The sequence below is a fragment of the Oncorhynchus mykiss genome, chromosome 6, assembly GCF_013265735.2.
Source record: "Oncorhynchus mykiss isolate Arlee chromosome 6, USDA_OmykA_1.1, whole genome shotgun sequence".
NCBI classification, from domain to species: domain Eukaryota; kingdom Metazoa; phylum Chordata; class Actinopteri; order Salmoniformes; family Salmonidae; genus Oncorhynchus; species Oncorhynchus mykiss.
The window spans coordinates 66,292,948-66,319,286 of NC_048570.1; the positions used below are offsets into that span (position 1 = coordinate 66,292,948).

Below are 26,339 nucleotides of genomic sequence, written 5' to 3' on the forward strand. Positions count from 1 at the left end.
TGTTAGGTCTGGTATCTGAGATCATCCTAAAGATATCACAGATGCGTTTAACTACTAGTGTATCAAGTCATGTTTTTCCTTTTCACAATACACAGAACCACCAGCTTTGGCCTCCAATTAAATGATGAATATAGGGGGGAGGGTCTGTACCCTATATGACCCTGTCCACAGTCCAGAGGCTTCACCAAAACCCCCCTCTCATCAGGGATCATTGAAAAAACAAACCTCAGAAGGTGACTTATTTCCTAAGCATGAGATTAATGCGGTCCTCAGTCTGACACTCCTGTTAGCGAGAGAGGTCTGCCTCACCTTAAAGACTTCTGTGGGCCTCTGTCTCAGAACACTCCCAGAGCACAGGGAACGGGAGAGAACTCAATAGAACTAGAGTGGAATTGCTTATCTTCTCTTACTTTTTGGGTAAATAGCCACTGAATGAATGAGTGCTGCAGATGTTTGGGCCCATGAAACCCAAGGGACTCATCCGTCATCATTTTCAAATGAGTTACTTGAACCAGTTGAATAGACATCACAACATGTTCTGTAGGTTGGAGCCATGCACTGGATCAGAGGTAAGTCCATACTAGACAGCGGTATCCAAACACTGTACTAAAGCCTCCCAACTCCACAGTCTCTCTGGCCTCTCTTGTATCGTGTGTGGCTCACCTCGTCTGGCCAGGTTCACAGGGTGACGTATTGTACCATTACGCTCCAGAGAGCACGACTTCACTGGCAGCTCTCCATTGATGTACAGGTGACGCACCTGGAAGAAATAACAAAGAGACACAGCTGAGATTTAGGCAGAAGAAGAGATAAGAGATAAGAAGACAAGCACAGTCCATCCTTCTTGTGTTAATATTAAGGGTGAATCTGATATTGGTGACAGCAGAAAGTGAATACTGCAGTAAGCAATGTGATCCTTGAGAACGGCCTTCGTACCTGGTTTTGCCTGACACAGGTGGAGATGAGGTTGGGATACCGAGTCCCAGGGTCAATGGTGTACTGCTCAAAGTTTTTGCCAATGTTTTCAGTGGTTGTCTGCGGCAGGATTCTGTAAAGACTCTCCCTGGAGAAATATATATATTTAGTGTGTGTGTGTGTGTGTGTGTGTGTGTGTGTGTGTGTGTGTGTGTGTGTGTGTGTGTGTACTGACCACTGACCTCTCAGCTAGCACCTCCAGAGGGGTCCTGCCCTCAGCCCACCTTTTCACCATCCAGGCTGAGTCAAAAGCAGCCAGGAAGCCTCTCGCACACCCTGTACCCATTGGCCAGAACGGCTGCACACACAGACACATAACATCAGCATAACAGTACATTTTGCTGAACATACAGTATTAATGTCCAACTATTTTAAAGCATGATTGAACCCTGTTGTCACAGTCTCCTCACCTCTAACAAGCTGTCCCCAACCAGTGCCACCAGTAGCTGATGTCCGAAGCGTTCTCTGACCAGCGCTGCATTCTCCGAGGCATACATGCTGGTGAAGTCAAACATGGCCACGTCCGGCTGGCCACAGGCATTTATGGCAAAGTCCAGCGTGGGAAGCTGGTAGTTGGTGCCAAAGTCAGCAGCTTCGCGGGCGTAACCCAGCAGAGCTTCCTGGTTCACATTCTCACTGCTCAGCAGCATCTCTGTGTCTATGTAGTCCTACGAGACAAAGTCAGGGGAATTGTGTTTATGAGAGAACATGACCAAAAGGATGAAGTAAAAGAGACAAAATGAGATGCAACATTGATACCCTAGGTGTAATAACAGTTATTCACCTTGTATATTAGAGGACCATTAAAGATGGATGCTCTTTAAATTGTACTGTGACGCCAGTCTCAAAGTCCCACATTGTCTTTATGAATGAATTCATGGGATGACTCATGCAGAACCCTGGCAATTTGAAGTGAGAATGAGCGCTGAGAGGGATTCATAAGCAAGTGAAATATGTGCTCCTTTAGGGATGTTTATAACACTTAGCTTTCATGGATGTCATTGTGGTGCCCACCCGGCTCATGGGCTGTTCAGCTGGCAGACCACCAAGGATGAGATTCCTCCGACCCAGCACCCTCCTCTATTAACTCCTCACCTCTCCTTCGCTCTCCCCCTATCTCTATTTCTCTTCCTTTCTCACACACACATCTGAATACACATCTGAATACAACACCCTCAGACAGCAGGAAAAATCGTCCCGAGGATGAATCTAGTTGATGATCCCTGATCTAAACAATGTTTGCTCACATGAATGATGACACCCTTGTCCAGTAGGCTCTGCTTCTTTGCTGTCATGACAAAGTAGTGTGTGTTGTCCTTGTAGTACACAATGTTCTCCAGGTCAATACCTGCAACAAATGACAGACACAGACAGGAAGGTTAAAACACCCCATGATAATGACAGGGTTGAAGATTGCTGTTGTTTGACAATGTGTGAATTTAAGTGCATTCTAGGGGCAGTCTGCTCCTCTGACTGAATCATTGGCTGTGGGGGATCTCAGGCCCACCTGTCTCCTCTTTGAGGTCCAGGAAGAACTTCTGGTTAAAGATGAAGGCCACACCGCTGATCTCCTCCACCTTGGCCTCGGCCGTGGTGTTCCTGTTGACAAAGTTGGCCGTGATGGCGATAGCCAGCTTCCCACGGAACTCCTTCCTCTTGAACCCTAAGTGCGAGAGAAAGAGGGAGAGAGAGAAAGAGAGAGAGATAGAGAAAGAGAGAGAGGGATAGAGAAAAGAGAGAGAGATGGGATGTTACTATTCTCTGGCTAGGCCAGCGGAGTCATACTAATCCAGAGGAAATCTAGCACTGAGCTGTAATCACAGGCCAGTTATTTTAGGATCAGAGAGGCTTGTTACCGAGGTGATACTGTTTATATCACCAGGGGAACAAAAGCCTCGGCAGGAGAGTTGGGTCAGTACTAAAATGTTATGATCTAATAAATATGTTTTCCAGGTTGATTAACTTTCACAACTTCAGGTGTGAGTAGAGTAGAGTGCAGTCACTCCTTGCATGAAATGGACTATCGTAAGAGAAGGTGCAGTCTCATTTTTTCACGGTGAGATTTTACAATATGTACTACTTTGGCTGCAATTTCGTACACTTCTGCTATTTCGGATATCAACAACAATGGAACAGAATTCAGTTCCTCTTCAGATAGAAACATTGGGGAAATGCTTCTTGCGTTGAAGTTTAATGCTATCCTCTCACTGATCCTGAATTTTTTTTTTTTTTATGGAGACATTTTAGAGGCTCATTTAATATTAACTTTCTGTGCCCTATCCAGGGCCAAACATAACTGCAGGCAAGCCTTAAAATAGACTGAAGCATGGGCTCGGACTTTTAATGCCAGACTGCTATTCACTTGGGTTCCTGTTGCTCCTATTCTCACAGTTACAGTTTTATAAAAAGCTGTCTGACTTTTTAAATGACATGCAAAACCTTGCCTTTGTGAAAGAGAATATGCTGAAGTCTCTTTGTGGTGTCAAAGCTCTACCGAAGCTCCTAAAGCCTGGAAAAGGCAACCAACCACAGCCAATACCCGGGATATGTCACTCCAGGATGTATGTCCCACAGGCCACATGTTAGTATGCTTATAACTGTCCTGGGGAAGAGGAGGGTTCTGTACCAAAGCCCTTTAGCGAAGGAAAATACATCAACGTTACCTCTAGACCTGTGACTCAGGAAGGAAAGGGAGATGAATGTTCTAATGTGTTCAGCCTCTCTTCCTCCTACAAAATAATGTATGAGCTTCTGAGAGATGCTTTTCTAGGAGGTAGCATTTTAATATGAGCCAGAAATGTTCCATTACGGTCACTGCTAATTCACTGGGGCATCCCCCCCCCCCCCCCCTCACATCACTCTTTCCAATGCAGCTGTGTTCCTCTCAGACGATTAGCTGGGTACAGAACAGATTGCGGTATATTTAACCCTCCTCTCAGACAGGGCTTGCATGGCAGTTCAAAAGTAGAAGGACTTCTAAAAAGAAAGTTTGCCTCAGGCTTTTCGTCATCAGACGATGACCTAAACGCCTCATTGTTTGGAGACAGAAAATGCCCTTTTTAGGAATAAGCATCTGATGTGGACTGGTGAGGAGATGACAGGCATCTGTGAGGGAGAGTCCTTCATGCATGCATCAACTGTTGAACAGCATCCAGATGACGACACAAACAGGGTCCCAGATCTTTTTTATTACAACGATATGGTGATTTCATGTGTAACCTTGCCCTTTGAAGGAGAGATTAATGACATAGGGTATCGTTTTACCGAGGCGAGCTTGATTTTATGCCTTCCTAACTTTCTTGGATGAGACTATGCTTTTTTAAATGGATGCTTTGTGCAGCCAATAACAATCGTATGTTTCTTAGTTACAGTTGTTAGGCTGCTATCCAGACAAAATAATGATATGAGAAAGGTGTCCTGGATATTATTTGAAACAAGCTACTGTCAACAAAGCTACGTAAACATACTTTTCAAGATAGAAATGGTGTTTGAAGGCGCTCCAGATAATATCCAACTGCATTTTAACTTGTAGCTAAATTTAGCTTTGGAGCAAGTAGTGTTTAGTAAACATATTGAGCAATCTCAGAGAGAGCCATTCCACGGATGTCATCACATGATATCATATACAATACCATATCACCATATCCTATGTCTGGGGTCAGGTCATTAACGGTATGTAGATATACTCTGCATGGATACAACCCGTCACCCTCCCATCCCTCCAGAGTTCTCACCTTCCAGGGTATTTCTCCTCCCATCAGCCCCCACCACCACGTCAAAGTCAATGTTTGCCACGGGGTGATCGGCAGGCCTGATCTCAGCTCTCCAGCCAGGCCCTGAAACACAGACAGAGGAGAGGAGAGAGAGCAGGAAGGGAGGAGAGGAGGGGAGAGCGGGTCAGTACAGTTCCACATTCACAGGGACACACACCTCAAACAAACATACTTATCAGTATACAAACGGGTAGAGTTCAACCCAGATAGAGAGAATGAGAGGACATGGGCTAGAGAAACAGACACAATATTTACTTGGTTGGTCTTTAGGCCTGTTATTTCTGGGGAACAATATTTATGATGCCTATCAACACCAGTGGGGAAAATGGTTTGCTAATCCTGACAGCTCTTAACAAAGAGGCTGACACAGAGGTCACACACATTGTGTAATTTAACTCAGCAGACTATACCGTGCAGTAATTATATAAGATATTGATTAATGTGGGGCGGCAGGTAGCCTAGTGGTTAGCGTGTTGGGCCAGTAACTGAAAGGTTGCTAGATCAAATCCCCGAGCTGACAAGGTAAAAATCTATCGCTCTGCCCCTGAACAAGGCAGTTAACCCACTGTTCCTAGCACGTCATTGTAAATAAGAATTTGTTCTTAGCTGACTTGCCTGGTTAAATAATAAATTAATTAAAATGTCAGTCTCACTTGTACTGTATAATTGATACCAGGGCATTAACCATCTACATTATATAATTCAATACATTACAACATTTTAGCACTTAGTGGATCAAATGTGGTGAATGATGTCAGCCACAGAGGCAGTGTGAGACCCCAGCAACTTTGGGTTGGCTGTCTATCCGCTGTGTAATATCACCATGTCAAAAATGCATTCCATCATGTCAAGGACACCGAGCACCCTGTGACAGCAAAAGTAGGGGGACCATTCTGTATCCAAATTTAGTAAAGACTCTTGTTTTTATCAGTTGGTTGACGTCGCTGTCGAGGCCACACATGGGATAGCTAATGACCTCCAGTCCAGGAGTCCAATCAACAAAGCTCTGTAGGAGGGAGGGGGGTCAAGTGTAGAGGTATTTCAGATAGCCAGCCTTTCAGCTCGGCGCCACATCACCACACACCCCGCAGTGTTCACATCTTGAAGCAGCTAGTACTGTACTGTTATAAGAACTTAGCCGAGGTGGCACGGTTGTAATTACACCGGCGAATCAGCTCTTAATTAACTTCCATGGCCGCAATTTGGCTCTGCTGCTCCTTAAACAAAGCCACTAGGTCTGCTCTGCTCACTGAATTTACTGTGTACTTTGCTCAGCAGCAACCATAAAATAACATTAGCATCTGGCGAGGTTGCTAACCATTAGCAGCTGAATAGGAATGGCGAAGCAATGATTATGACTTTTAAACATTTTGATTTCCATGGCAATGCAAATATCAAATAAAGGGTGATCAGTGCACTACTCTAACAGTGCTGCTGTTTACTGCTGGTTGCCAAGGAGATACACTGTTGAATGGGGAGGCAGAACTACTCCAAAAGGTACTAGTTATGGACTTCAGTAACTCCCTGTAGCTCAAGGTACAGTGATGTAAAGCAGCGGAATGCTATGGTGTGGGAGAGAATATACTGTGTTGGGATCCTCTGGGCAGCTACATACAGATGTAGGATCTTAATTTGATCACCCTGTTGCAGGAGAACTTTCCTGCAATGTAGGACATTTTAAACTTGTAGTATATTTGAGGTTTTTCAAAAGGCTTCTGAAGTTGGTCATTTCCACTTTGAAATTTCAGACTTGATTTTCCCTTAAGAAAAATGTATCAACCTCTACAAAAAAATGTCCATTAATTATAATCCACATAACAATTCACATTTCCTGTTGCTGCATGATTATTTTCCTGCTGTAGCAAACTGGCTCAAATTAAAATCATCTGCAACAGTCTTACTGACTGTTGCTGATGCAAGGCTCATGTTAAGGTACACTGTTGATGTTCTCCATATGCATTGCATGAAGCCCTTCAACCCCAGCTAACCTGTCAGATATTGGAAGTCTGGTACCAAATGCTGTAACCTAGCCCTTGCCTGAACCCCTGAACTGCATCCAAAACACCCTTAATGGTTAGCAGGAAGGAGCAGGGATGATGGGTTGATTGGTACTAGGCCAATGTTGATGGAGCTCAATGGACATACAGCTACTGTAAGTGACGGCCTGTAAGTGGGCTGTCACTCACCGTCATTCTCCTGGTTCTCTGGAGGTTCCAGCAGTTCGACAAACTCCACATTGACATGGAACTCCACAGCTACGAGCAGGGCGATCTTCAGCAGCATGAGCTGGAGCTGACGAATACCTGGCAAACACAGATAAGAATTAGGAGTTCTGAGAACCTTGCAAGAAACCCAGCTGTATTTTCTGCATTATCTAATACAGTACCTAGTACATGCACACTGCACCGGTATCCATGCATTTACAAATTAACATTAGCAAATGAGCATTTACAACAAAACTTGGCCTTTGGCCTCTGTCACTTGAGAGCTGTAGAAAGATTTGCCTTCAACACCAGCAGTTGGCAGCTCTGCTTTGTATCTCTGTAGCTAAGCGCAGATGGAAGGTTCACCTTCTATTGCTCACAACCTTGACATTATGCAATGGAAGGGATTGGCAGCATCAAGGCTACCAGACAAAAAATAGCTTTGGAGGGGAAGAGGATACAATAGCATAATCATAAGCTGAATCAAACAATATCGATAAGCAAAATATTCCATTGCAAAAGTAAGTACATGTCGGGCTATGGGAAATGGCACTTATTAATAACAACTGCTATGGCTGTACGGGCGGAAAGGTTTCCTGATGAGATGCTTACCCCACATGTAAAAGTACTTACTGATGTGGTCTATGGCTCCAGCGCAGAATTTGCCATAGAACTTCTTGGCCCCGAGGCCCTTGAGGTCGTGGATGGTGTAGGGCCACAGGTGCAACACGTTGTTCCTGGAGAAGGTGTCCCTCTTCTCAATCACCACCACCTTGGCCCCCAGCAGTGCCAGCTCGATGGCCGTCCGCAAGCCACATGGACCTCCCCCAATGATCAGGCACTGCAGGGACAAGAATGACAGAGGGACACCATTATCATTATGAGTGCAAATAAAGGACTCAAAATTGTATTTCATAGTCACATTTCTGTTACACAAAATACGATACATGTGTGCATCATAACCATATGCCTGCCAAAGAGATCATATACTGTAACGTGCCTTATCATCATCATAAATAATACTTAATGAAAATAGAATCATTGTTTTAACCTGTAGACATACTCAATAGCAGATTAAATATGAGGGGAGGAGTTGAGTGTTTACTGTATATTGCCAAGTAAAGTGCCTGGGGTGGATGTTTATGGTTACAGTATGTTGTGTGTTACTCTGACCCAGCGCTGGGAGAGTATGTGTCATTACCTCAACCGTAGATCCTTATTACAGCCTAGTCCTATCAAAGACATGATTCATACATCTGCCTCACTCATCTGCCTCACTCAAATATGCATGAAGTCAGTTATTTTGGGTTAAAGGATCCTTCTGAGAATGTGTTGTGAGAACATGACTTCATCCAGCCTTCTAGAAAGGATGAGAAGGAACTTTTTTGGAGTGTTAGTTCTTCGGAGGAATCATCTCACCATCCAACCACTCCTGAGTCAGACAGTAGCCCCTGCAGTGGCCAACAAGTTGGGTGGCTTCCTGTTTCCTTAACCTTATAACCAATCAGAGCCTCTCTCAACCAGGCTCAGCCATCTCAGCCCACTGTGACCTTTTCATTTTAGATCCCTTATTTCCTCCCCAGCCCAGTCAACCCACACACCTGACCTCTAAATCCCCCCTGTGTGCAGGGAGGGCCAGCAGTATATTTGAACAGCGGGACTCACTTCCTGTCACCCTGTGTGTTTGCCTGAAGAGCCACAGGAACGCACAGGAGGTGTCAATCTGATCAATATTGTGACACGGTCGTGTTTCAGCCCCAGCTTCGGGGGCCTTATCATGTTTGTATACTGTAGCTCTGTGCTGAATGGGGTATACTCGCTCTCTTTTTCTCTAGCTTTCTATCCTTCTCTCTCTCTCGTTCTCCCTCTCCCACTCTCTCTCCTTCACTTTCTCTCCCCCCTCTATCCCCACCCCTCTCTCTCTCTCCCGCTCTCTCCCAGGGTGCTGTTTACAGAGCTAAACGTGCCAGCTGCCCAGATCACACCATAAATGGTACCGCTGCTCCCAGCAATAAAAATAATATTGGGCTTTAGTCATTCTGTTTTCTCATTCTGCATGTGTGAGTCTGCTGCAGGGTGTCATCAGAAGGCGAAGGAGAACATAACAGGGGTAAGAGTATGAGGTATTCAATACTCATCGGGTATACTAGCCAAACCCAGGTGGCTGCACGTGGCTGTGTCTGAACAGGAATGGTCCAGTTCTTTTCATCACGAGGAGTGATTAAAGTGAATGGGCTCTTTAACCATTGTCAGAAGAATCAGACAGTCACTGAGACGTGCCAGGTGTGTTAAGCATCACCGCCACAGAGGAAAAAGAAAAAAACATATGGAACAATGCCTTATTCACAAACACAGAACAACATTAGCTCAGTTTATTCAGATGTGCCTAACCACACATCCCACAATGTGGGGTATTATCAAACCTGATATGAACTAGATAATCACTATCAAAGCACTACTTTTGTTTTAGTCTGTCTCTATGGTGCTGTGAGAGATGAGCGGTTTGTTTTCCCTGTTTCTATGCGGTGCTGTGTTATCGCAGATGGGAGGGCTTCCTGAGGGCCCACTGCAGTTCTGCTGAGTCAGATCACAGCTACTTCCTGTATGTCCCCCACCTGTGACCTCACCCGCTCACCCTCACCAGGAGTGGAAGACCCCGCCCCCCGCCTCACCTTTCATTCTCTCCCGTTCATTACATTACTGCACCTGGAGCCCTATTAGATGGCAATCAAATCAAAATCAAATCAAAGTTTATTGGTCACGTACACAGTTTATCATACTCACTTCATGCAGAATGTACACTGGAGGCCAACTCAAACATGCTTATCAAATGGAAAGTGGACACAATGTCAGGCAGCTGGCAATTATTGTCTTCTGGAATCCTGATCAATCTATAGAGCTCAAGACTATAGGATACTGCTGAACCAAACCGTATCCTCCATAACTGCACTGTTTTTGAATGAGTACAAATGACTCATTAAACTCTACAGCTATATCTCTTTAAGGAGTATAGTATGTCCTCTAAGGTCTAAGACATTAGCTGACTGGTGGTCTCTAGTGTGTACATGCTGTCCAGCCACTTCAACAGGCCAGCCAGGTTAGATTGACAGGAACACCCCCAAACACTGGGCTGAGTGGAGCTCCTTAACACACATGCTTAGTCTGGCTTCACCGGAGTAAAACAAACTGACTGTGTGTGTGAGTGAGCGAGCGAGCGAGCCTGTGCACCTGCAGACATGATGTGATGCCTCACTAGCTTGGCCCAGCGCACGGTGATGGCTCACGCTGTTTTAGGACAAAACGTCAGACTTAAGGTACTCAATCCACTGAGAGAGACCACCAGGAGAGCCACAACATGAACTGGCAACACTCTCAGACAGCCATCTGGGATTTAATGGGAATTAGAACAGGAGAAAAGGAGCAATACTCATGTCTTGGCATGAAATAGGCCTGGGAAACAAGCAAGGAGGGCACAGTGTGTCTCTGAACTTTCAAATCATACCGTATAAGGTTCCATACAGTGAATTATTTGCTCAGTGGATGCACAATTTTCCACAGTACCAAACCATATAATTAAGGGAAAATAGGTCCATCTGTCAAGATGTCACAATTGGCAAGGGAGGATGCCATGCATGGAAATGTTGATGACACACTGTTCAATGTTGGGCCATCTAGGGTGAGATTTACGAGCATGACAAAGACAACCTGTTATAAAGGGGAGCTCCTCTACAATGAGGAGGGAAATAATCCTTAAAAAACAGTTGTTCTGTATTTGATTCTAACCCGCCTCTAACCCGTCTTCACTGTAGTTTAGTCTAAAGGGCAGGAGACTGGGGAACTGAATAACAAGGCAATAAACAACAATACAATGAAAACGTTTCCATGTGCTTCATACATGAGGTATGTGCCAACATTATACAGGCATAACAGTTCACGTAAGAAAAAGGAAGTGAAATGTAGCACTTATGATTGAAGGCATTTCATGAATGCAAAGCCATTCCAAACATATGGCCGAGCTCAAGGAGCTTTGTGTTTGCACAACTGAGACCACAAATGATCATGCTGTTTGCCGTATGATTTAACTAGGCTATTATTGCAATGATAGTATGTGTCATAACGTGGAGTTTGATTGCCTGATAACTATAATACTTAAAAATGCAGAGAACAGACAAATCAGTCCCTTAATAGAAAACAGTGTCTGTATTTTGCTGAGGTATACTGGCGCTGAAGTGCAGGTCAGGAGCTCACCTTCAGGACATAGCCGGTCCAAATAGTTTCCATAGAATCTGGCACTGGACAGCGGCACCGCCCTGGAAAACTAACCGTCTCTCTCACTGGGCCTCTTCCCACTTCAGCTCACTTCTCCAGACCTCTCAGATGAGACGAGCACAAAGCAACTCTGATACTAATAAAATAAGCTTGTCAGATCTCGGGCTCAAGAAGCAACTTCAATAGGCCTAAAGCGCTTACATTTAACAGCATAATCAGTGAAAGAGACTAAGCCCAGTAACATATGAACATTCTGTTCAGTGTATCTGCTTCATATTTTAAAAAATAAATACGGGCCTTCACTGTGTTCCTTATTAAAAATGTGTATATAAGAAACCAACAGTACGTGTGTGTCATTAGCATTATAGGCAGCTGTATGCAGTAACAAACTGGGGATGACTTCATATCCTATACAGATTGTATCTCCAGCAGGCATTTGGAGGCTGGGTGAGGAATGCTAAAACATTATTATTCCCTGTGAACCACCACCAAACCCTAACGCATCGCTTACGCCATCCACTCCTTGTGAAGAAAGTCAAGTAAAGTAATTTATCAAGTTGTGGCAGGTGGGCCGCAATTAATCACAACAGGAGAGCCATATGCTGTACCACTATCTGTGGGAGACGTCCGTCAATTATTTTACTCCTTAAATCTCTTATTCTGTAAACAGACTTGAAACGTAAGAAGTGAGGGTAAGTTGAATTCTAGCCTCAATTTTTTTACAAGGTCGTTCCTGTTTCCATCCACACAGCCAGCGTAAATCAAATACTTACGTGAGTCTCTCCTACTGTACCAACAGTATGGTTAATTACCCAGAACCAAGAGACTGTACATCTGTTTTATTACTTTGATAAATAAGACCATTCTACGCTGTCCTGTGGCTTGTCAGACTGAGGAAACCTAGCTGAAACTATTTGGCATGGGACTAAAGACAATCAGACAGTTTAATGAAGGGTTCAATAGAACTGGGATAGCACCTAATCATGGCATACTCTCAGATCAAGGGGGTATATGGTGTTCCAACCTGGTTTATAGTTGGTATCAGAGAGAACTAGTAAAAAGCTGTCTTATTTTGGATAACGTAAAACACACTTTAATAACATTCTGGGCATGGTTCCAACCTTTTAGGAGGGCCCAATAAAGAACACCGCCCCCTCAGTAGAACCAAGGAAAATAATCACACTTGCTGAGTGATGCTGTCTGTGGATGTGTGTTATGAAAGTATTCTGGTGACTGATTGAGGGTGATGTAAGAGGCAAGACTCTGTAGAGCTGTGGATGAGGAGGAATGAGGATAGTGCAGAAGTGATGGAGGGGGGTTACAGTAAAGGCGTTGGCATGCTTCCCAGCCGAAACAGTTCGGAAGAGTTTGTAAATATATTAGGATGACATTTTGTGGTGTTTTTTTGTTCGTTTTGGAGGGGTTTTTCGGCTGTTCGGACACATTTAGAGAAATGCTGCATCTGCAACAAAACATCTTAGTTAGATGCCCAACTAAGATATCCTCTGCAAAAACATCAAAATTAATGACAGATTTGTTGAGTTATTTTAGATTAATTCAGACTATTTTGAGGAAGTATATACTGGCTATGGGGTTTCAAAATGTACAAACAGTACCCCTGCCACTTTTTTTCTAGTTTTTAAAGGGACTATGTGAGCACGCTTGTTCGGTTCGCCTAGGTGAGTTCGAACTGGCACCAACCGACCTGAAGCATGCAGATGCCTTAAGTGTCTGTGTGTGTTTGTTTGATTGTGGGCATGTGTGTGTGTGTGGGCATGTGTGTGTGTGTGTGTGTGTGTGTGTGTGTGTGTGTGTGTGTGTGTGTGTGTGTGTGTGTGTGTGTGTGTGTGTGTGTGGAGATGAACCTTGAGTTCTGTCTGATCAGAAGAAAAGAACACACTTTCTCAGCTGTTTATATGCGTCAGCTGCAGTAAAGGATAGTAGAGGATTTAATGTGTCCTGACAGATACAGTTTAAAGTGATGACCATGACGTTGCCTATGTCACTACAATGACAGAGCACTTCTCTACTAAGGAAGGACAAACTGCCGATTGTCTAAAACCGATTACAGCTGGGAAAAATGCAGCGAATCAGTCACACCTCACTATTGTGACTTGAATCTGAATTAATCATAAGCCAATGGGTCAGACCAGTCATACAACTCACAGTTACACAACGAGAAGTGAAATGCATAACATTCATAAATATTACTTCCACATGAATATATTGGGATCTTATTTCAAACTACTGTAGGGTGTGCACTGGGCACTGTCAAGACAATTTTCACGCTGATGGTCTTGGAGTTCTTTGTCTCTTTTGTCTCCAAAGACTTCCATGCAACAGAGCTCTGTGCCAATAATACCAAAGGTATATTCAACACCTCTGAATGATACAAAGCAAGTGTTATTTGAATGTCATGGTGAGTGGCTCTTACTTTACCTTGGTGCCCACACAAGCCTGGCCCTTCTTATACTCCTTGTGGCAGGTTCTCTTGTCCAGCTTGGTCCAGAGGGCCTTGGCCCTCCAGGAGGTGAGCCTGGTCTTCAGACTACAGTAGAACGTCTCATGGTCCTGAGGGTCTAGATCCAGCAGCCTGCACAGGAGGTTGAAGGACTGCAGGGTGCCCTTACAGGTGGAGGCTTGGATGAAATTCTCAAACAGCTTCCCTGCCTGGTCCTTCTCCTCCTCTGTCTCCCCCATCTTCCCCAGCGGGAGTGCAGGCTGCTTGGCTGGTGCCGGCTTGCCTTTCCTCCTCTCTCGCTCTCCCCCAGCTGTCTCAGTGGCTACACCCACAGCCTGGCCCCCATGGTCATGCCCAATCTGAGGAGGTACAAAGAAAACATATTGAGTCTGATGTCATCGCATGGCCTTTAGAAGTGTAGAATCCTTAACAGATGGCTTTATGGAACAGTGGAAAATTGTTTAAAACAGTCAGATATTGGACAGGAAAAGGGGCAACCCTCCATAAAAAAAATATTTGTTTTATTAGGTAAGTTTAAAAGGTTGACTTTTCGACTTTCAATGGCCTTCTTCAGAATAATCACAGAGGAAAAAGACTCGTTCATATAGGGCATGGGGAAGATAATTAGGGAGACAGTCAATTAACCAGCCTGCAACAATCACTGGTTTTCTACAGAACAGGTTTCATTGCATTTATTTTGCTTCAAATCAATGACTTACATATTGAAACATTTGGCATTAGATAATGCATTGTAACATTTCCAATATAAGAATAGATGTGTTTGAACTCTCATAGAAAGCATTTTTACTTGCTGACAAACTAATACAGCATGCCATACTAACTGATTGTTTATAGATAGATCCTGGGATAACGATTGTCTTCATTTCTGGACAACAATGGACTGTAAAAGAGTGCACATTTCCAAAAGTCACAGCTCAAGTTCAAAAGCTCAAAATAGAAACCTGTTTCAAAACATGCAGTACTCCCATTTCTATGAACTAAATGACATACAGGAGGTCATACAGTAACACAGAGAATATCAACACAATAATGAATCATGGCTTCCATCGAGAAAAAACAGCTTGTTTCATTCTAATGACCAAAACTATGGATAAAAATATCTGACAGCTCATTGAGGTCAGACAGTTCTGTCCATGCCTGTTTGCACATCACTGACTTGGCACTAGTGGACACGGACATACTGCTAACCAGCGAGAAAAAAGTGCTTGTCTTGTGGCTTTCGCCCTCCAGCTGAAAACTGGACAGATGTAAAAATATATATATATATATATATTTAAAAAAATAAGAATAATTTGCAGAAGAGGGACATCTCCTACCCCTGGATGTACTACCTAGAGTTGTAGACTGGTCTCATAGGTCTACATTACATAGTAAGTGTACAACTGGGACACTCAAATTAGTATGAGTGATATGCATTTTTACTAATTAGCAGATTTGCAAATACTTACTACTTTTAGCTACTTTGCAATTACTTAACTCTTTCCCTAACCCTAACTCTTTTAGCTAACCCTAACCTAACCTTAACTTTAAGCCCTAAAAAACAAATGTTAGCATTAGCCACCTAGATAACATTAGCCACAACACATGGGAATTTGTAACATAGAGGTTTAGCAAATGCATAACATATTGTATGTTTGCAAATGCATAACATATTGTTTGTTTTGCAAATTCATAACATATTGTACGAATTGCAATATGTAATTTATCAATGAATTGTCATTCTAAACATATCATAGAAACATCTACAAATTAATACATACCATATGAAATGTAACACACACTAAATGTAATGTCCATAGATTTATGTAATAATATAATCATTTACGTAATTTACGTACTAATACATAATAATACGAAATGCTCTGAGACCACGTTGAGAGCTCTGTATTTTTTCCGCTTCCCGCTAGTATTTCAAAGCCGTTGAATTCCCTAAGATAGTATTGATGTCTCGACAGGTCCGAAGGATAAAAGTGAAACAGAATATTAGTTTGAGAACAACCTCTCTGTATCATTGAGTGGCCAGGGTGGTACTCAGGCCACACCTTAACTGAGAGAGACTGAAAACTCTTTGTTAATTATGATTGAGGCTCACATATAAAAATGAAACTGACACAAGAAAAATAACCCAATCCCCTCCTTCAAAAACCGCTAATCAAACATTTGAAAATCATGCCAGGGAATCCACACCAGAGCACAACATCAAAGCAAAACATGGAAACTTCTCCTAAAATTTTGGGTGGAGATCATGGCTTCTGTGAGGTTTGGGAACAGCAGTCCTTTGATATTCAAATCATCCATGGAGAGGGCTGGCCTGTGCTGGGCTTGGCCATGGGAGAGGTGAGCCCAGCCCAACAGGACCTGCTGCAGTGCCGTCCCCCACTCAACTAACACTACATGGCCTGGGGGAGGAACACTATATATATAAAAGTGTGTGGACACCCCTTCAAATGAGTGGATTCGGCTATTTCAGCCACACCTGTTGCTGACAGGTGTATAAAATTGAGCACACAGCCATGCAATCTCCATAGACAAACATTGGCAGGAGAATGGCCCGTAATGAACAGCTGAGTGACTTTCAACCTGGCACCGTCATAGGGTGTGACCTTTCCAACAAGTCAGTTTGTCAAATGTCTGCCCTGCTAGAGCTGCCACGGTCAACTGTAAGTGGTGTTATTGTGAAGTGGAAATGTCTAGGAGCAGCAACAGCTCAGCCGCGAAGTGGTAGGCAACACAAGCTCACAGAATGGGACCACCAAGTGTTGAAGCGCGTAACTTCACTAGTTCCAAACCGCCTCTGGAAGCAAAGTCAGCACAATAATTGTTAGTCTGGGGCTTCATGAAATGGGTTTCCATGGCCGAGCAGCCACACACAAGCCTAAGATCACCATGTACAATGCCAACCATCAGCTGGAGTGGTGGAAAGCTTAACGCCATTGGACTCTGGAGCAGTGGAAATGCATTCTCTGGAGTGATGAATCCCGCTTCACCATCTGGCAGTCCAACGGACAAATCTGTGTTTGGCGGATGCCAGGAAAACGCTACCTGCCCGAATGCATAGTGCCAACTGTAAAGTTTGGTGGAGGGGGCTGTTTTTCACGGTTCCATGCTAGACCCATTACTTCCAGTGAAGGGAAATTTTAACGCTACAGCATACAATAACATTCTAGACAATTATGTGCTTCCAACTTTGTGGCAACAGTTTGGGGAAGGCCCTTTCCTGTTTCAGCATGACAATGCCCCCGTGCACAAAGCGAGCTTCATACAGAAAGGGTTTGTCGAGATCGGTGTGGAAGAACCTCACCAATGCTTTTGTTGTTGAATGGAAGCAAGTCCCCGCAGCAATGTTCCAACATCTAATGGAAAGCCTTCCCAGAAGAGTGGAGGCAGTTATAGCAGCAAAGGGTCATGCAGTGTATCTGCTCTGCTGCCTACTGGAGTTGGGCCGAGTGACACCACCTCTCCTCTTCCACTGTGCAGCAGCTGTTGAGAGAACGATATGCCATCTGTCCATGAAGAAAAGTGTTATGTCACTGACACATGATAAGCAACTCCATACATGAGACTTGTCTTCTGTTGTCAAGTCCTTGAACCAAGTCTTCGTTCTCAGACAGCTTTCGGGGATGCGTTTTGGGAAACAACTCTAAATAGGCATACTTAAAAGGAAAAATCCACTCAAAAACTATCTTCAGGTAGTTTTTTCCATTAGTCCACTGTTGATACAGTCTCAAAATGTTTTGCATGTCAGCAGTCAAATTTTCAAGATATAGGATTTTCAAGAAGCAAAGTGTCACTCATGATGATGCATTTTGGGACTATATACCATGGACTAATGAAAAAAATAACAAAATATAGATTTTTCCTGGAACATGAGCACTATTTGTGGTCACTGAAAACAGTTCTCATACAAACAAAATCATCCTATCTTACAGAATCCTGTTTGGCCCAAACTAGCTGTATATTTTGCATCCTGTTCACTGTTGTTTTTTTGCCTTATAGTCATTCATCCTGGATAATGGGATGCAAGCTCGTATTGAGGACAATGTGGGAGGGGTGTCAACTTTTGTCCCCCAGGCTGATACACACACCATAGTGACCCCCGGCTCCTGTCCCAGTGTCAGACACAAAACCCTATAGGCCTCTCTCTGGAGACAGCCAAGCCACAGACCGCATTCCAACGCTGCATGCCTCACATAGCACTGAACTGCTCTATCAACAAGGAACCAGAGGCAACGCCTACCGAGCTCTGTCAATGGTTCAACCACAGTTATCCAATGGCCGTGCTCATGACTCTGGGCCCATTCTGCAGTCCGTTATCAGTGTGTTTTTGTGATGTAATGTTTATGGGTGCTGGGAGATGGCTGGGAGGGGCTCAGCATAGTATACAGGTGCTTTAATTAGTTTGGGGCAGGGTCATTTGTTTATGCAAAGGGTGTATTATTATTCTGCTGGGGGATAATGTTGTTCCCTTTGCCCTGCAAGGTGTGGTACAAGACAACATCTGCATTCACACCATTGTTGAAATAACAACAGCAAATGGTGAGAAAATCCTGCAGTGGATGGAATGAATGGACCGCTTTGTCCTCTGGTTATATTGGTCTTGTTGGATGTGACCACATGATGGTATTTGCAACAGTTTTGTCTGTATAGATTTCATAATAAAAACTTAAGGACTTCTGTTGAACTACAGTAAACAACCGCTTTGGCTTCCATTAACAAGTAGTTGTACTCCCAAAACAACATTTCAGAAAGCAATTTTAATATGTGGCTATCACAATATCAGACCATTTCCAACTAAAATATACAGTAACTACAACTTCTGCTTGGAAAGTTGAAATACAACCAGGGGTTTGCGCTCCAAGCTTCACAGATTGTTTAAAAAGCTATAGTATTAACACATGCTGGGGAGGTCTTTCTGTGTTGGTTAATGGAAGCTAGCACACACTGCCCTTACGGTGCCTGCAGAAAGTATTCAGACCCCTTGACTTTTTCTACATTTTGTTACGTTACAGCCTTATACTAAAATGGATTAAATAAATGTTTTTCCCTCATCAATCTACACACAAGATCCCATAATGACAAAGCAAAACGTGTTTTTAGAAATGTTAGCAAATTTAAAAATGTATTGAAAACAGAAATACCTTATTCAGACCCTTTGCTATGAAACTCGAAATTGATCTCAGGTCCATTCTGTTCCCATTGATCATCCTTGAGATGCTTCTACAACTTGATTGGAGTATTTGTGATGAATTCAATTCATTGGACACGATTTGGATAGGTACACACCTGTCTATATAAGGTCTCACAGTTGACAGTGCGTGTCATAGCAAAAACCAAGCCATGAGGTCAAAGGAATTGTCCATAGAGCTCCGGGACAGGATTGTGTCTGGGCACAGATTTGGGGAAGGATACCAAAAAATGTATGCAGCATTGATGGTCCCCAAGAACACAGTGGCCTCCATCCTTCTTCAATGGAAAATGTTTTGAACTACCAAGACTCTTCCTAGAGCTGAGCAATTGGGGGAGAAGGGCCTTGGTCAGGGAGTTGACCAAGAACCTGAATCTAGAGTTCCTCTGTGGAGATGGGAGAACCTTCCAGGACAACCATCTCAGCATAAATCAGACCTGGTAGAGTGACCAGACGGAAGCCACTCCTCAGTAAAAGGCACATGACAGCTCGCTTTGAGTTTGCCAAAAGGCACCTAAAGACTCTCAGACCATTCGAAACAAGATTCTCTGGTCTGATGAAACCACAATTGAACTCTTTGGCCTGAATGTCAAGCATCACATCTGGAGGAAACCTGGTACCATCCCTACAGTGAAGCATGGTGGTGGCAGCATCATGCTGTGGGAATGTTTTTCAGCGGCAGGGACTGGGAGACTAGTCAGGATCGAGGCAAAGATGAACGGACCAAAGTACAGAGAGATCCTTGATGAAAACCTGCTCCATAGCGCTCAGGACCTCAGACTGGGGCAAAGGTTTACCTTCCAACAGGACAACGACCCTAAGTACACAGCCAAGACAATGCAGGAGTGGCTTCGGGAAAAGTCTTTGAATGTCCTTGAGTGGCCCAGTCAGAGATCGGACTTCAACCAGATCTAACATCTCTGGAGAGACCTGAAATAGCTGCACAGCAACACTCCCCATCTGACCTTACAGAGCTTGAGAGGATCTGCAGAGATGAATGAGAGAAACTTCCCAAATAAAGATGTGCCAAGCTTGTAGGGTCATAACCAAGAAGACGCAATGCTGTAATCGCTGCCAAAGGTGCTTCAACAAAGTACTGAGTATATTGTCTGAATACTTATGTAAATGTGATATTTAAGTTTTTTTATTTTAGAATAAGGACCTAACGTAACAAAATGTGGAAAAAGTCAAGTGGTCTGAATACTTTTCGAAGGCACTGTATGGTCAGCTAGAAAAGCTGAGGCTACATTGTCCCAGATGGAATCCTATGACCTCACCCATGATCTCCATCTGACTGCATGGAAAGGCAATCCGCAGGCAGACAGCACCATCCCACAAAGCACCCGTAAAAAACACACATACAAAAAAAGAGAGAGAGAGAGAGAGAAAGAGAGACACAAAGAGCAGACCGCAGCTGGGCTCAATGGCCGTTCCAAGCTGTTTTTACGCGAACCTGGACGCTCGATTTCACCATACTGTACAGGTTTCAACAATCATACCTGTTTTTAAAAAATCGTATCTGCCCATATATGACTTGGCTAATTACTAATTCATTTGCAAACACTGGCTACTCATTTTATGCCTGTAATATCATTTTAACAATGAATCAAACAAACCATCCCATCACTGGTGCTTTCACAATACAGCACGGGTGTCTCAGTTACAGTGCCTTGCGAAAGTATTCGGCCCCCTTGAACTTTGCGACCTTTTGCCACATTTCAGGCTTCAAACATAAAGATATAAAACTGTATTTTTTTTGTGAAGAATCAACAACAAGTGGGACACAATCATGAAGTGGAACGACATTTATTGGATATTTCAAACTTTTTTAACAAATCAAAAACTGAAAAATTGGGCGTGCAAAATTATTCAGCCCCTTTACTTTCAGTGCAGCAAACTCTCTCCAGAAGTTCAGTGAGGATCTCTGAATGATCCAATGTTGACCTAAATGACTAATGATGATAAATACAATCCACCTGTGTGTAATCAAGTCTCCGTATAAATGCACCTGCACTGTGATAGTCTCAGAGGTCCGTTAAAAGCGCAGAGAGCATCATGAAGAACAAGGAACACACCAGGCAGGTCCGAGATACTGTTGTGAAGAAGTTTAAAGCCGGATTTGGATACAAAAAGATTTCCCAAGCTTTAAACATCCCAAGGAGCACTGTGCAAGCGATAATATTGAAATGGAAGGAGTATCAGACCACTGCAAATCTACCAAGACCTGGCCGTCCCTCTAAACTTTCAGCTCATACAAGGAGAAGACTGATCAGAGATGCAGCCAAGAGGCCCATGATCACTCTGGATGAACTGCAGAGATCTACAGCTGAGGTGGGAGACTCTGTCCATAGGACAACAATCAGTCGTATATTGCACAAATCTGGCCTTTATGGAAGAGTGGCAAGAAGAAAGCCATTTCTTAAAGATATCCATAAAAAGTGTTGTTTAAAGTTTGCCACAAGCCACCTGGGAGACACACCAAACATGTGGAAGAAGGTGCTCTGGTCAGATGAAACCAAAATTGAACTTTTTGGCAACAATGCAAAACGTTGTGTTTGGCGTAAAAGCAACACAGCTGAACACACCATCCCCACTGTCAAACATGGTGGTGGCAGCATCATGGTTTGGGCCTGCTTTTCTTCAGCAGGGACAGGGAAGATGGTTATAATTGATGGGAAGACGGATGGAGCCAAATACAGGACCATTCTGGAAGAAAACCTGATGGAGTCTGCAAAAGACCTGAGACTGGGACGGAGATTTGTCTTCCAACAAGACAATGATCCAAAACATAAAGCAAAATCTACAATGGAATGGTTCAAAAATAAACATATCCATGTGTTAGAATGGCCAAGTCAAAGTCCAGACCTGAATCCAATCGAGAATCTGTGGAAAGAACTGAAAACTGCTGTTCACAAATGCTCTCCATCCAACCTCACTGAGCTCGAGCTGTTTTGCAAGGAGGAATGGGAAAAAATGTCAGTCTCTCGATGTGCAAAACTGATAGAGATACCCCAAGCGACTTACAGCTGTAATCGCAGCAAAAGGTGGCGCTACAAAGTATTAACTTAAGGGGGCTGAATAATTTTGCACGCCCAATTTTTCAGTTTTTGATTTGTTAAAAAAGTTTGAAATATCCAATAAATGTTGTTCCACTTCATGATTGTGTCCCACTTGTTGTTGATTCTTCACAAAAAAATACAATTTTATATCTTTATGTTTGAAGCCTGAAATGTGGCAAAAGGTCGCAAAGTTCAAGGGGGCCGAATACTTTCGCAAGGCACTGTACCTGTGATTGTATTAGATAATATAATATATATAGATAATAGTTCTCAGCAGAGCTACAGTATATAGCATATAGTATATCTCCTGAAGGTTATTCTGAGCTCAGGTAATCCAGTGCATTTTTCAGAGGGATGAGTGTACATGCTATCAGTTTCCAGAGGAGGAATTCTCGAGATGTGAAGTATGTACCTGTTACAGCTGGCCTGCCAAGGCAGAACAGCTAAAGGGAGCTAGCCAGAGACACACACTCCCTCAAACACACACATACCTGTATACGCATTATACTGTAAATAAATCAGCACATTTTCTTTGAGAGCAAAACAATTATTCAAACACCAGCTATTTAATTAATGCAATGAGACTTGTAGTGGAGCGCATTTAGTGAGGAGAATCCCAAGTCACCTTAACACCTAAAATACCTTTACAACAACACCAGTATCAGGTTGTATTAGTCTAATAACAACCAACCAGGCAATACATGGTATTAGGCAGAAAACACTGGCCAATAACTTGATAAGTGGGCCTATTGCTGCATCAGGCATGGCCATAGAAACTGAGCAATATAGTACATACTGCTAGACCAGTAAAACACAAAACAATGACGTGATGTCCATCTGTGTTGCTCCACACAGCCTTTAGCTATCAAAAGACAATGAGAAGCTGACGACTCAAAGGAAAACAGTGTGAGGGCTGGGAATGACACGTAATGCAGTTAATTACCGAGAGAACTGAAGGAAACCAGGAAGGAAGCCCTCAACCCCTGATAAGCAGACATTACGCCTCAGAGCTGGAAAACAATCTAAGAAAACTATATGTTCCAGCATCCCGCCAACAACTTTGCCCCTCTCCAGCCCTCATAACTCGCTTGTACTATCTCAACTCTGAGAAACCTGGCTGCCTCTTCAGGCAGCGGTGCCAAAACAAAGGAGAGCGTCTTGGACACGGCGTTATCTGTCCGGTCCCAGTGAATGTCATTCATCTAGAGAGGAGAAAATAATGAATTTACACAGAAGCAGGCGCTGGAGAGGTGAAGCAGCTGTCTGCCGTCTGGAGGCCTGTCTGACCCACGCAGTGTGTGTTAACCACATGTCCTCTTGGACTTGGAGAAAGATTTATCTGGACAAACTTCAGACACACCAAGCACACAAATAATGTCTGTCCAGCTATTTGAAGTGTGACAGACAGTATGTAATCCACTTAGCACAATAGTTTGACCTCATCCAGTGGCACATTCTTTTCTTCATTTCACACAAATAAATTAGCAAATAGCTGACAAACGCAGTGAACTCTCGCCATGTATAAAGATCCCACAAAGAATGCTCTGATGTTCTTAAATCAACATTGAAAAATCAGGGAAACACTGGAATAATGCCATATTCAATGCAATCATTACACCAAAAGGCCATACAGTAACATGAGGTCCTCATAATGTGAGTGAGATCAAGATTCTTACGGTGAGAAGTGACTGCTCAAGGCAGATTTTTTGGTAACTGACATTCCCCCAGACAGTCAGACAGACATTCAGTCAGCAGAGGCAATTGGATCCAAAGATTCTGTTCCATATTTCAGAATGGCACCGAGGGGTTTATATGACACTGTATGACCACAGGGAAGGAATAGAGGAGCCGGTAAGGCAGCTTTCAGGGAAGTCATGCTCAGAATAGACAGGTGTCATGTTCCAGAGGAAAACAGCACATGTCCTGGAGGATAGCCTGACATCTGTATAAGACCACTCTACAAACATAAATACACTGTGTTGCTGACCACAAAGAGAACAGCTCCATCAGACCTGAAGGATCTGTGCCACTCTTCAGAAAAAGGACTGCTGGACTCTGTCCATGACACTTGATGACCATTTATTGTGATCATAGACACAATGATGGAGTGCTTAGGGGTTGTTGCTCTGTAAACACAATTATACTTTAACCCTTACAGTAATTTGAGGGTAAAGAAAGTCATGATATGCATCCAGCAAGTGGTGTAAAGTACTTAAGTAAAAATACTTTAAAGTACTACTTAAGTCATTTTTCGGTGTATCTGTATATTTTTGACAACTTTTACTTTTACTTCACTACATTCCTAAAGAAAATAATGTACTTCTTACTCCATACAAGTAGCATTTTGAATGCTTAGCAGGACAGGCAATTGCTCCAATTCATGTACTTATCAAGAGAACATCCCTACTGCCTCTGATCTGGCAGACTTACTAAACACACATTTATTTTATTAACGAGGCAAGTCAGTTAAGAACAAATTGTTATTTACAATGACAGCTTAGGAACAGTGGGTTAACTGCCTTGTTCAGGGGCAGAACAACAGACTTGTGTCTTGTCGGGATTTGATCTACAACCTTCAGGTTACTGGCCCAACGCTCTAACCACTAGGCTACCTGCCACCCCTCATGCTTTGTTTGTAAATTATGTCTAAGTGTTGGATTATGCCCCTGTCTAAAAAACATGAAGGAATTTATGTAAGGTAGGGTAGCCTAGTGGCTGGAGCGTTGGACTAGTAACCAGAAGGTTGCAAGTTCAAATCCCCGAGCTGACAAGGTACAAATCTGTCGTTCTGCCCCTGAACAGGCAGTTAACCCACTGTTCCTAGGCTGTCATTGAAAATAAGAATTGGTTCTTAACTGACTTGCCTAGTTAAATAAACTTACAATTAAAATATATTTGAAATTATTTATAATTTTACTTTTGATACTTAAGTATATTTGAGCAATTCCATTTACTTTTAATAGTTAAATATATTTTTTACTCAAGTAGTATTTTACTGGGTGACTTTCATTTTTACTAGAGTAATTTTCTATTAAGGTATGTTTACTTTACTCAAGTATGACAAATTGGGTACTTTTTCCACCACTGCCTCCAGCTACATGTGGCAGAACTCTGATGTGTTATTGGGTCATCTGATATGTGAGTCTGTCTGTTTTCCTGTCTAGATCAAAGGGATGGAGAGCTGCCACTGTGAAACTGCCTTTGCTGGAGGTTAAAGCACAAGGACTGAGTCAAAAACTCCTTTTAAGTTCCCTTACTGACCGATTTCTGAGCTTGTACAAGCCAGGGGAAACGTGTTAATGTAGTCTAGTTGCCGATTTATATCCTGCTGATGACCGTGGTGGTTTAAGTTGGCAGAGCAGGATCCTACTGAAAGGATCAACCAATTTAAACCATGCATAAATCCTGCAAGTGATTTGCTTTCTGAGCCTCAACCTCCCACATCCTCGTTCTGTCCTGGTGCTGGAGCTGTTGCCTGGAAACATGTGCTCACTTCCACAGTGTGGCTCTAGGAAGGAAATAATGCAAAGAGGAAGAAGAAAGTTCACACAGTTCTGCTCTGGGATATTGTGAATAAGCCTACAGACAGACGCTGCTCATTTGGAATGCTGTCTGAGCCCTGAGAGAGACATAGCTCTGAATCCAAAGGCTTGGTTCATGTCAAACTAGTTATACAATTAGATTAACCTGAGGCCCCAGAGCAGGTGCTCTGGTGCGTTTTTTTTATCTCTAACATCCGTGTATAAATCAAGCCTCACACAGGCAAATTGTCCATCTGGCAATTCAAGCAAATGCCAGATGGGCCAGACCCTCTTTTTGTTGGGCTGGCTGGTAAAAACAAATCAAAATAATTAAAAAAACGGACATGGCAGGAGGTCCATGTGCCTGTCAAGATTTGGTTTGAAAGATTTTTGTGCAATTTCTCTATTGTCAATAATATACTGGAGCATTTGGGACGGCCCGGTTTTCTGATTGGCTGAGCTGAGGTCACAAAAATTGTCACATTCAAACTCAAACATGCCTCAGTAAAAACACCCGCTCTGACTCTCTGTCATCAGTCAGCCCAGATCATGGATTGTTAAAAGGTGGTGCCTCGAGGCCTACGCTGCTAAATGTGTGAAATTTACAAACTTATTTTCTAAACATTCTGGTTCTGCTGAGTTCTAAAAGACATTAAATACAGCGCTACTGCTTTTTATTAAAGTTATAATGTATTACAATGAAACACTGAATTAATGTGTAATAATTGCTAAATAATCCTCTGTTAAAGGTCAATTAAAAGACTGTATTTAAATGTTTTTTTCAATGTTTCTGAATCTCAGTCTGTTCAGTCAGCGAGTGGGTATAAGTTTATGAGATGGAGTAACGAGCAGTGTTGCCAACTAATTTTCA

At 43.1% G+C, this 26,339-nt stretch overlaps 1 protein-coding gene across 16 annotated transcripts in view; it reads right to left on the bottom strand.

Moving 5' to 3' along the window:
* The window catches only part of LOC110526379 (F-actin-monooxygenase MICAL2), a 49,397-nt gene that overhangs the window by 15,786 nt on the left and 7,272 nt on the right, over positions 1-26,339 (bottom strand). For all 16 annotated transcript variants that reach the window (XR_002473937.2, XR_005052199.1, XR_005052198.1 and 13 more), the window contains exons 2-11: positions 13,661-14,041; positions 7,586-7,793; positions 6,935-7,051; positions 4,710-4,811; positions 2,483-2,638; positions 2,223-2,323; positions 1,386-1,643; positions 1,158-1,273; positions 937-1,063; positions 664-760 (exon numbers count right to left, since the gene is read on the bottom strand). Coding sequence is in view for 13 of the 16 variants with exons in the window: in XM_021607319.2 (XP_021462994.2) it covers positions 664-760; positions 937-1,063; positions 1,158-1,273; positions 1,386-1,643; positions 2,223-2,323; positions 2,483-2,638; positions 4,710-4,811; positions 6,935-7,051; positions 7,586-7,793; positions 13,661-13,921 (1,543 nt within the window). In the remaining 3 variants the exon portion in view is untranslated. The remainder of the gene's footprint in view (positions 1-663; positions 761-936; positions 1,064-1,157; positions 1,274-1,385; positions 1,644-2,222; positions 2,324-2,482; positions 2,639-4,709; positions 4,812-6,934; positions 7,052-7,585; positions 7,794-13,660; positions 14,042-26,339) is intronic.